An 11902-nucleotide genomic window follows, 5' to 3' on the forward strand; every position below is an offset into this window, starting at 1 on the left:
ATCTCCCCAACCACCACCGGGCGGCCCCATCCTCCCGCCCGGCCCTCGGTGGGGGCGGACAGGAAGGAGTTAAGCTCGGTGTGGATGATAACGGCCCTTTGTGTCACCGGGGGGGTGGAGGGGGGGGGAAGGACGGGGAGGGGGGGAGGAAGGGCTCAGCCCCGCCGCGGAGGGAAAAGCCACTCTCCGTGGGCGATGCTGGCGGTGCTGGCCGTGCTCTGCGGCGCGGTGACGGTGGCGACGGCGACGACGGGGACGACAGCCCTGACTTTAGCCGTGGTGTTACCCGAACGCAACCTCACCTACCCGTGGGCTTGGCCACGCGTGGGACCGGCGGTTCGTTTGGCCGCCGCTGCCGTTAACGCCCGCCCAGATTTATTACCCGGGTTCACCCTCCGGTGGGTTTTTGGGAGCAGCGAGGACAGCCACGGGGTTTGCTCCGAAATGGCCGCGCCGTTGGCTGCCGTCGATCTACGGCTCGCTCATCACCCCGACGCTTTTTTGGGGCCCGGTTGCGTCTACACGGCAGCCCCGGTAGCCCGGTTCACCAGCCACTGGCGGCTGCCACTGGTGACTGCGGGGGCCGAAGCCCACGGCTTCGACGACAAGCGGGAGGAATTCGGCTTGACCACCCGCGCCGGTCCCAGTCACCGCAAACTGGGTGAACTGGTGGTCCAGCTTCATCGCCGCTTCAACTGGACCCGTCGGGCTTTACTGGTTTACTGGGACGAGAAGGTGGATGACCGCCCCTACTTCTTCGCCGCCGAGGGGCTCTACGTCCAGCTGCCCACGCTGCGCAACCTCACCGTCATGGACGTCGTTTTCCGCGACGGCGGCAACTTCTCCTTCATCATCCAGGAGATCAAGCAGAAGGGACGCAGTGAGTGCCAGGGAAGGGGGGGACATGCGGCGGGGAGGGGACACCGGGAGCTGCCGTGGGGAGGGGGCCCGGGGTGGCAGGGATGCGGCCAGTGCCGTGCGCGGGTGGGCACGGCTGCACGGGGCTCCACACGGGTGGACGTAGGGTGTGCGCGGCTCCGCATGGGTGGGTGTGGGTGTACGGGGCTCCGTACGGGCGGACATGGGTGGACGAGGGTGGGCGTGGGTGGACAGGGCTCCACATGGGTGCACAGGGGTGTTCAGAGCTCCGTGCAGGTGTACTTGGCTGTAGGTGGCTCCATGCGGGTGTGCACGGGTGTGCACAGCTCCACACGGGTGTACGTTGGTGTGCATGACTCCATGAGGGTGTGCACGGGTGTGCAGAGCTCTACACGGGTGTACATGGCTACAACACGTGTGTTCATGGGTGTGCAGAGCCCCACACGGGTGTACATGGGTGTGCACAGCTCCACACGGGTGTACATGGGTGTACGTGGCTACAACATGTGTGTTCGTGGGTGTGCACAGCTCTGCGTGTGTGTGCACGGCTCCACATCTGTACATACGGCCCCACACGCGTGCCCACGTCTTTACACGGGTGCCCACAGCAGCACACGCGTGTGCCCGGCCCCGCAGTGTCCCCTGACAGCACACGCGGCTGCTGCCCCCATTCTCACCTTGACGCCCGCTCCCCCGCCCCACGGGAGCTGCTGAGCGCGGCCACAGCCACCCGGCCCCGGCTGTCCCTGTCGCTGTCCCCGTGGCGGGTGGCACCAGGGTGGCGCCGGGCTGTCCCCTGGCTGTCCCCAGCCTCGCCATCTTGCTGCTTGCCCTGGGTGGGCGCTATTCTGGGGTCCCGGTTGGTGGCACAGCCCAAGCAGCACCCTGGGGGTCCCCGTCGGTCCCACGGCAAGAGGGGGTGGGGGGCGGGACACCCACGGCGGTGGGGCAGGCGACACCCGTGGGGTGAACGCGGGGCCGAGATCTGCCCGAGAGAGGAGGAAACGGAGTCGGGAAAACAGGAAAAACCTCGGCCCGGAGCCCATGGGGAGGGCAGGGGTGGGCAGGGCACGGGGAGGGGGGGTCGGCACCTCCTGCTCCCCAGCATGACCCCCCCTCCCCCATGTCCCTGCTCCCACGAGGGGGTGACAGGGGACACCCCCGGGGGGGTTGGGCTGGGGGTCCCACAAGATGCTCAGCTGGGGTCTTGGACCCCCCCAGGGGTGCTGGGCAGGGGGCTTGGGGTCACCCAGGGTGCTGGGTTGGGGTCTTGGATCCCCAGAGATATTGGGCTGGGGGTCCCCTGGGTGCTGAGCTGGGATCTCGGGGTCACCCAATATACCGGGATAGGGTCTTGGGGGTCCCTATGGGGTGCTGAGCTGGGGTCATAGACCCCCAGAGATATTGGGCTGGGGTCTGAGGTCCCCTGGGGTGCTGAGCTGGGGTCTCAGGACCCCCTGGGAATGCTGAGCTGGAATCTGGGGAGCCCCCAAGATTCTGGGCTGGGGTCTTGGCCCCTCTGGGTGCCGAGCTGGGGTCTGGGGGTGCCACGAGCCCTCCCGTTCCCCCGCAGTCGTCTACGTTTGCTGCGCCCCCGAGACGCTGCGGGAGCTGATGCTGCAGGCGGGGCGGGAGGGACTGACCCGAGGGGACTTCGCCTTCTTCTACATCGACATCTTCGGGGCCAGCCTGCAGGGCCAGAGCTTCCCCGAGCCCCAGAGGCCCTGGAGACGCGGAGACCACCACGACGCCAGTGCCCGGAGGGCCTTCGAGGTGAGCCCGGGGCACCCGCAGCACCCACCTGGGCCTAGGGACCACCCAACCGGGTGCACCCCCCACGTGTGCAGGGAACCCACTCACGTGTGCTCAGGAACCCACCCACGTGTGCATGGGTACCCCCCATGTGTGTGTGAACCCACCCACGTGTGTATGGGTGCCCCCCACCTGTGCCCTGTGAACCCCCCATGTGTGCTTGTGAACCCACCCATGTGTGCATGGGTGCCCCCCACGTGTGTGTGAACCCACCCATGGGTGCCCCCCATGTGTCCGCATGCCCTGGAGAAGTGGAGGTCCCCAGGACCAGTCTGGGACCCATGGCCGATCCCTGTCCCCAGCTGCTGTCCCCCCCCAGGCTGTCACCATCATCACCTACAAGGAGCCCCAGAACCCCGAGTACCCCGAGTTCCTGGCCCGGCTGAAGGAGGAGGCTCTGACCCACTTCAACTTCTCCATGAAGGATGGCTTGGTGGGACACTGTGGGGTGGCACGGGGGACACGGGGACGTGGGGTGGAGCTGGGGACAAGGGGAGATGGGGTGGAGCTGGTGAGAGGGACGTGGGATGGAGCTGGAGCTACTGGGAGTCAGGGATGGAACTGGGGACAAAGGGACAAGGGGACACAGGATGGAACCAGGGGCACAGGTTGGAGTTGAGGCTTCTGGGGACAGGGCCACCCCCTTGTGCCTTGTCCCCGAGCTGTCACCGTGTCCCCAGATGAACTTCATTGCTGCTGCCTTCCACGACGGGGTCCTGCTCTACGCCCAGGCTGTCAATGAGACCCTGGAGCGAGGTGGCTCTGTCACCAACGCCTCGGCCATCACCCGGCAGATGTGGAACCGCACCTTCTATGGTCAGCCCTGTCCCCAGCCCTGTCCCCAGAGCTGTCTCCAACCCTGTCCCCAACCCTGTCCCCAGCCCTGTCCCCAATGCTGTCCCCAGCCCTGTCCCCGTCCCAACTGGGTGCTGCCTGTCCCACCCCCAAGATGTTTTTATGGGTTCAGAACCTGTGGCCTGGGGTCCCCAAGGTCCCTCCCCCTCTGTCCCCAGGTGTCACCGGCTTCCTGAAGATCGATGAGAACGGGGACAGGGAGAGTGACTACTCCCTGTGGGACATGGACCCGGAGCACGGGGACTTCCAGGTGAGCCCTGGTGTGGGGGTGGCCATTGCCACCACGGGAAGTTGGGTGGTGGCTTCACACACGCCTCGTTGTGGCACCCATACACGTGTGGTGGGTTCACGTTCATGCGTGTGGTGGGTTCACGTTCACACGTGGGTGGGTGGGGGCTTCCTCCCCCCTGTTTCATGCCCTCCACCCTCTTTCTCCTTCTCCAAGATCGTGGCCAACTACAACGGCACCACCAAGAAGATTGAGATGGTGCCAGGGCATGAGATCCATTGGCCAGGGAACGTGGTCCCCTCCGACGTCCCCCCCTGTGGCTTTGATAACAGTGACCCCCTGTGCCGCAAAGGTGAGGGGTGCTGGGGGTGACACACGCGTGACACGGGTGTCCCCACCGCGGATGGACCGGCCTCACCACCCTCCTCTTCCCCGGCAGCCAACCTCTCCACCCTGGAGGTCTTGTCCCTCGTGGTCAGCTTGATCCTTCTGGCCATCATCATCACCTCCTTCTTCATCTACAGGTGGGGGTGGCCGGGGTCAGGGAAAAAGGGACCCTCAGGTTGTCCCCAGAGGTGACAAGAGGTCTCAACTCTGCCCTCCTGGCACAGGAAGCTCCAGCTGGAGAAGGAGCTGGCGGCCGAGCTGTGGCGGGTCCGTTGGGAGGACGTGCAGATGAGCAGCTTGGAAAAACATCTCCGGAGCGCTGGCAGCAAGCTCACCCTCTCCCTGGTGAGCACCCAGCTTGTCCCCGAGACCTTCCCGGGGGATGGGGACCGGGGACCGGGCTGACCCCACCTCCCTTCCCACAGAGGGGCTCCAACTACGGCTCCTTGATGACGGCAGAAGGGCAGTTCCAGGTCTACGCCAAGACAGCGTATTACAAGGTAGGGGGCTGCAGGGATGGGGACCCAGCACCCCACGGAGCACCCAGCACCCAAAGGAGCACCCAGCACCCCACGGAGCACCCACCCACCCCCACCCTGTGTCTCCCCAGGGCAACCTCGTGGCCGTGAAGCACCTCAACCGCAAGCGCATCGAGTTGACACGCAAGGTCCTCTTTGAGCTGAAACACGTAGGTGGCACCTGGCTCTGTGTCCCCTGGGTGGGCTCCGTGTGCCTTGGGTGGGCTCTGTGTCCCTTGGGTGGGCTCCATGTGCCTTGGGTGGGGTGGGCTTTGTGTCTCTTGGGTGGACTCTGTCTCTCCTGGGTGGGCTCTGTGTCCCTTGGGTGGGGTGGGACGTGGCGTGGGTCTGGTCACTGAGAGACAGAATGACAGAAAGTTGTTTGGGGTTGGAAGGGACCTGGAAAGATCATGGAATCCAAGGCCTACAGGATGGTCCCACAATCCTGCTCCATGAATCCTGGTGGAATCGTGGAGTCATGGAATGGGTTGGGTTGGAAGGGACTTTGAAGCACACCCAGTGCTTCCAGGGACCCCTCCCACCAGCCCAGGGGGCTCCAAGCCCCATCCAACTCCAACATTTCCAGGGATGGGGCAGCCACAGCTTCTGGGGGCACCCTGAGGCTCAGCACCCTCACCCCAAAGAATTTCCTCCTAGATGCGGGATGTCCAGAACGAGCACCTGACCCGATTCATCGGCGCCTGCACCGACCCCCCCAACATCTGCATCCTCACTGAGTACTGCCCGCGTGGGAGCCTCCAGGTACCACCCAGGGTCCAACACTGGATCCTCCAGAACCCATCACCCATCATTGGGGCTGCTCCGAGGGGCAGGGAGCCCACCACAGCGGGGGGATGTTGTCCTCCATCCGGGGACCACCCATGGTGGAGGGACAGCAATGTGACCCTCACGTCTCCAGGACATCTTGGAGAACGAGAGCATCACTCTGGATTGGATGTTCCGCTATTCCCTCACCTATGATATTGTCAAGGTAAGGAGGCAGCTCCCAGCAGGGCCACTGGTTCTGGTCAAGGTCCCCAGGTCCCATGAAGGGGATTCCTAATTCCCATAGAGAGGAGATCCCCAATTCCCATGGGTAGGAGGTCCCCAATTCCAATGAACAAGATCCCCAGGTCCCATGGAGGTCCCCAATTCCCATAGGGAGGAGATCCCCAGTCCCCATGGAGGTCCCCAGTCCCCATGAAGAAGGTCCCCAGTTCCCATGAAGGTCCCCAGTCCCCATAGAGAGGACGTCCCCAGTCCCCATAGAGAGGACATCCCCAGTCCCCATGGAGGTCCCCAATTCCCATGGGTAGGAGGTCCCCAGTTCCAATGAACAAGATCCCCAGGTCCCATGGAGGTCCCCAGTTCCCATAGGGAGGAGATCCCCAGTCCCCATGGAGGTCCCCAGTCCCCATGAAGAAGGTCCCCAGTCCCCATGGAGGTCCCCAGTCCCCATGAAGAAGGTCCCCCATCCCCATGAAGGTCCCCAGTCCCCATAGAGAGGACATCCCCAGTCCCCATGGAGGTCCCCAGTTCCCATGAAGAAGATCCCCAGTTGCCCATAGGGAGGAGATCCCCAGTCCCCATGCAGGAGGTCCCCAGTTGCCACAGGGAGGTGACCAACCAGCTCCTTCCCCTCTCCCCACCCCAGGGGATGCAGTTCCTGCACAACGGGGTCATCGTCTCCCATGGGAACCTCAAGTCCTCCAACTGTGTGGTCGACAGCCGCTTCGTCCTGAAGATCACAGATTACGGGCTGGAGAGCTTCCGCGTGGCCCCCGGACGCCGAGGACTCCCACGCCCTCTTTGCCAGTGAGCACCTCACCCGACCCCCGCCCGCTCACCCACCCCACCCACCCAAGAGGTCCTCGCCCACCCTCAGCCCCCTCCCCTCGGTGTCCCAGAGAAGTTGTGGACGGCGCCGGAGCTGCTGAGGATGGAGACCCCCCCGGCCAGAGGCACCCAGAAAGGAGACGTCTACAGCTTCGGCATCATCCTGCAGGAGATCGCCCTGCGCAACGGGGTCTTCTACGTGGAGGGGATGGAGCTGAGCCCCAAAGGTGGGGGAGATGGGCTCAGGGATCAGAGGATGGGGGATTGGAGCTGCTGATGGGGGATTGGATCTTCTCTGATGGGTTCTTGGAGCTGTGGATGGGTTCTTGGATGTACTGTGATGGGGTTCTTGGAAATACTGATGGGTTCTTGGACCTACTGATGAGTTCTTGGACCTGTTGATGGGATCTTGGATGTGCTGTGATGGGTGCTTGGAAATACTGATGGGTTCTTGGAGATACTGATGGGTGCTTGGAGCTGCTGATGGGGGATTGGACCTTCTGTGGTGGGTTCTTGGACCTGTTGATGGGTTCTTGGACCTGTTGATGGGTTCTTGGATGTGCTGTTCTTGGAAATACTGATGGGTTCTTGGACCTACTGATGAGTTCTTGGACCTGTTGATGGGATCATGGATGTGCTGTGATGGGTTCTTGGGCCTTCTGTGATGGTTCTGGACCTGCTGATGGATTTGTGGATGTGCTGTGATGGGTTCTTGAAAATACTGATGGGTTCTTGGACCTTCTCTGATGGGGTTCTGTGGACCGGTTGATGGGTTCTTGGATGTGCTGTGATGGGTGCTTGGAATACTGATGGGCTCTTGGAAATACTGATGGGTGCTCGGAGCTGCTGATGGGGGATTGGACCTTCTCTGATGGGTTCTTGGAGCTGCTGTGATGGGTTGTTGGAAATACTGGTGTGGTTCTTGGAGTGATGGGTTCTTGGACCTTCTGTAATGGTTCTTGGACCTGCTGATGCGGTTCTTGGACGTGCTGTGATGGGTTCTTGAAAACACTGATGGGTGCTTGGAAATACTGATGGGTGCTTGGACCTTCTGTGATGGGTTCTTGGACCTACTGATGAGTTCTTGGACCTGCTGATGGGTTTGTGGATGTGCTGTGATGGGTGCCTGGAAATACTGATGGGTTCTTGGACCTTCTTGTCATGGGTTCTTGGACCTTCTGTGATGGGTTCTTGGCTCTGCAGAGATCATTGAGCGGGTGAAAAGTGGGGAGCGCCCCAGCTTCCGCCCCTCAGCCAACGTGGGGTGCCACATGGAGGAGCTGGGTCAGCTGATGCAGCACTGCTGGGCCGAGGACATCCTGGAGCGCCCCGACTTCAACCAGATCAAGGTCCAGCTCCGCAAGTTCAACAGGTACCTGCCCCGGCCCCGTGGGGGGGTGGGTGGACCCTAAGAAATGGGTGCCAGGGTGGGTGCTCACCCCCTGCCCGCAGGGAGAAACAGCAGCAACATCCTGGACAACCTCCTGTCCCGCATGGAGCAGTACGCCAACAACTGGAGGAGCTGGTGGAGGAGAGGACCCAAGCCCTACCTGGAGGAGAAACGCAAGGCTGAGGCTCTGCTCTACCAGATCCTACCCCAGTGAGCAGCTGGGGGGTGGGGGGTGTGAGGGGTGGGGGGGGACACAACCCTCTATGCCCCCTCCCCACTGTTCGGAGCATCATGGACTTGGGACCCCCGTGGGTGACCTGCTGGGGACATCAAGGACACCCTGGGGGCTTGGGCGTGTTTGGAAAGGGCTGGAGAGCTTCAAGGGATCCCAAGGTCCCCCATGTGGCTCGGGGTTGCTTGGAGGGGGTTGGGGACCCCAGGGACCATCACGTGGCTCGCTCGGGGTGCTTGGAGGGGTTGGGGACCCCAATGACCCCCACATGGCTCGGGGTGCTTGGAGGGGTTGGGGGACCCCCAGGGACCACCACGTGGCTTTGGGTGCTTGGAGGGGTTGGGGACCCCAAGGACCCCCATGTGGCTTGAGGCTGGGATGCTTGGGGAACCTGGGGGCCACCAAGGACCCCCCTGTGGCTCAGGGCTGGGAGGTCCTTGGAGGGACCAGGGACAAACACTGTTCCCCCATCATAGCTCAGGACTGGAAGGTTCTCAGAGCCCTGAAGACCCTGAGGACCCCCCCATGCCTGGAGCGAGGTTGGGGACTTCCTGGGGAGAGCTTTGGGGGCTGTGTCGACCCCCCCCTCTCCCTCCCCCCAGCTCGGGTGGCGGAGCAGCTGAAGCGGGGGGAGACAGTGCAGGCTGAGGCCTTCGACAGTGTCAATACATCTACTTCAGTGACATCTGTGGGCTTCACGGCCCTGTCAGCTGAGAGCACCCCCATGGAGGTGGTGACACTGCTCAACGACCTCTACACCTGCTTTGATGCCATCATTGACACTTTGACGTCTACAAGGTAGAGGGGCCAAAGTCTTTGGCTGGTCTGGGAAGTCTGTCTTGTTGCCTACAAGGCCACCTTGGTCACCTTGTACAAGGACTTGGTCAACCTTTTGTAAAGAATCAGAACTTGGTACAACTTGGTCACCTTGGTCTTGTCTTCAAGGTCACCTTGGTCACCTTGTCTATAAGTGTCCTTGGTTATTCCTTGGTCTACTAAGGACTTGGTAACCTTGGTCACCTTTGGTCACAGTTGTCTACAAGGTCACCTTGGTCACCTGTCTTCAAAACTTGGTCACCTTGGTAACATTTGTCTATAAGGGGTCCTTGGTCTCGTCATCTTCAAGGTCACTTGTCATCAAGGACATGTGTCCTTGGCCACCTTGTCTACAAGGAACTTGGTCTCTCCTTGACTTCAAGGCCACCTTGGTCACATTGTTATAGGGGTGTCCTTGGTCCTCGTAGGTCTAGGTCAATTGGTAACCTTGTCTGTAACGTGTCCTTGGTTACTACAAGAACTTGGTCACCTTGTCTTCAAGGCCACCTTGGTCCCCTTCGTGATCCAAGGTCACCCAGGAGATCTTTGGGCACCTTGCCTCCCAGTCCCCTCTGGAGACCCCACTCACACCCCCCTCCCCAGTGACCCCAGTGCTGGTGTCACACCCCGGTGTCCCCGTGGTGTCCCCAGGTGGAGACGATCGGGGACGCCTACATGGTGGTGTCGGGGCTGCCGGTCTCGCAACGGGAAGCTCCACGCGCCGAGAGGGCATGGCCTGGCCCTGCTGGAGCGTGAGGAATCGGCTCGGCAGCTGGACCCCCAGCACGTGAGGTCTTGCGGATTGGAATCCACAGACGGGTGAGGGAGAGGGGGAGGGAGAGGGATGGGAACGGGGAGCGGGGAGACGGTGGGCATCGGACAGGGGACGTGCAGATTACCGGGACAGAGAGTGGGGACAGGGACAGATGGGGACAGGGGTTGTCCACATGGGTCAGCGGGGCGGACAGAGGTGGTGACAGGGGAGGGGGGGTTGACAGGAAAGGTGATGGGAGGGAGGAGGTGGGGAGGGTGATGGGGGAGGGTGACCAGGTGGGGGACAGGGGGAGGTGACAAGGTGAGGGACAGAGGAGGTGAGGAGGGAGGTGAGGAGGGAGGGTGACAGGGGTTGTGACATGGTGGGGACAGGGGAGGTGACAGGGGAGGTGACCAGGTGGGGACAGGGGAGAGGTGACCAGGTGGGTACAGAGGGAGGTGACAGGGGAGGTGACCAGCTGGGGACAGGGGAGGTGACAGGGGAGGTGACAAGGTGGGGGACAGAGGGAGGGTGACAGGGGAGGTGACAAGGTGGGAACAGGGGAGGTGATGAGGGAAGTGACGAGAGAGGTGACAGGGGAGGTGACCAGGTGGGGGACAGGGGGAGGGTGACAGGGGAGGTGACCAGGTGGGGACAGAGGGAGGTGACAGGGGAGGTGACAAGGTGGGGACAGGGCAGGTGACAGGGGTTGCCGGGGTGTCCTGCAGGCCCCGTCTGTGCCGGCGGTGGTGGGTCTGAAGATGCCGCGGTACTGCCTGTTCGGGGGACACGGTGAACACCGCCTCGCGCATGGAGTCCCAACGGGGAGGGTGTAGGGGGGGGTGGGGGGTGGGTGACACCCACAGGGATGGGGGGGACACCCCTGGGGGATGTCAGGACTGGGGGGGGCACCCATGGGGGGGTTGGGGGGGGGCACCCCTGGGGTGCGGACAGGACTGGGGGGGGTACCCCCAGTGAGAAGGCTGAGGGGGGAGATGGGGGTCGGGGGGGGCTCCCCTGGGGTGCTGAGGGGATTGGACCCCCCACCCCCGGGTGCTGAGGGGTTGTGTGTGTGTCCCTGTGTCCCCACCCCCCCAGCCCCTGAGGATTCACATCTCAGGGGTGACCAAGGCCGTGCTGGAGGAGTTTGGGTGCTTCGAGCTGGAGCTGCGGGGGGGGACGTGGAGATGAAAGTGAGCCCGACCCCCCCCTCCGGACCCTCCCCGAGCCCCCCCGACAGTCCTGACCCCTCCCAAACACCCCGGACAGACCTGATCATCCCTCCCTCACCCCCCCAATAGCCCTGGACCCCCCCAGTAACCCCCAACACCCCCCCTAGCAGCCCCGGACCCTGCCTGCCCCCCACAACAGCCCCCCCCGTGGTATCCCCGTGGATCCTCTAACAACCCCCCCCGCCCCCCAACAGCACCCGACCCCTCCCCAGTAGCTTCGGACCCCCCCAATAACCCCGACCCTCCCAGTAGCCCCAGACCACCCCCCCCAGTAGCCATGAACCCCCACTAATAACCCCCGACCTCCCCCCCCCCCAACATCCCTGATCCTCCCCCCACTAACCCTGACCCCCCCAACAGCCCTGAACCCACCCAATAACCTCCAACCCCCCAAAAAATGCCCCCCCCTCTTTTCCACAGGGCAAGGGGAAGGTTCGGACCTATTGGCTGCTGGGGGGAGCGGGGGGGGCAGCACCCGGGGCTGACCCCTCCCACCTAAAACAGACACCGGGAGGTGGGGGGCTGACACCCCACCCCCCCAAAACCCGCCCCTGAACCCCGCGGGGCCTTTCCCAGCCCCCCCCAACCCCAGGCGGGGCAGGGGTCCCGCGGGGGGGGGACTGTACCCCCGTCCCCCCCATTGTTGGGGGGGGACACACATGACCACCCCCCCCCGGAGCGGGGGGACATGGTGGGGGACATGAGGACCCCCCCCAGCCCGTGGGGGCGGGTCATTAGAGCTCTTAATTTTTATAATAAAGCCGATGTGGACACACTCGCTGGGGGGTCTCAGTGGGGGCCCCCCCATGCCCCCCTCCCCCCGCACCCATTTTCTCCCCCCCCCCGGGTGGCCCCGGGGGTCTCATGGAGAAGGAGGGGGGGAGGGCTTTGAAGAAGGGGGACACGGGGGGGGGGATCTGAGGGACTGGGGAGGGTCTCACCACTGGGTGGGGGGGCCCAGA

The 11902-nt window shown here is 63.3% G+C and overlaps 1 protein-coding gene across 1 annotated transcript in view; it reads left to right on the forward strand.

The window, feature by feature from the left end:
* The first annotated feature begins 144 nt into the window (after window positions 1-144).
* NPR1 (natriuretic peptide receptor 1) overlaps window positions 145-11902 on the forward strand; it is a 13845-nt gene continuing 2087 nt past the window's right edge. Inside the window, 19 exon segments of the mRNA XM_071727055.1 lie at window positions 145-880; window positions 2453-2652; window positions 3011-3124; window positions 3372-3507; window positions 3705-3796; window positions 3992-4127; window positions 4215-4299; window positions 4387-4507; window positions 4588-4662; window positions 4773-4850; window positions 5338-5442; window positions 5600-5671; window positions 6335-6460; window positions 6462-6495; window positions 6588-6743; window positions 7720-7888; window positions 7973-8116; window positions 8742-8917; window positions 8920-8936. Of these exon segments, the coding sequence (XP_071583156.1) occupies window positions 196-880; window positions 2453-2652; window positions 3011-3124; window positions 3372-3507; window positions 3705-3796; window positions 3992-4127; window positions 4215-4299; window positions 4387-4507; window positions 4588-4662; window positions 4773-4850; window positions 5338-5442; window positions 5600-5671; window positions 6335-6460; window positions 6462-6495; window positions 6588-6743; window positions 7720-7888; window positions 7973-8116; window positions 8742-8917; window positions 8920-8936 (2721 nt within the window). The 5' untranslated portion in view covers window positions 145-195.

Source organism: Heliangelus exortis, chromosome 27, assembly GCF_036169615.1.
Source record: "Heliangelus exortis chromosome 27, bHelExo1.hap1, whole genome shotgun sequence".
In the NCBI taxonomy this organism is placed as follows: Eukaryota; Metazoa; Chordata; class Aves; order Apodiformes; family Trochilidae; genus Heliangelus; species Heliangelus exortis.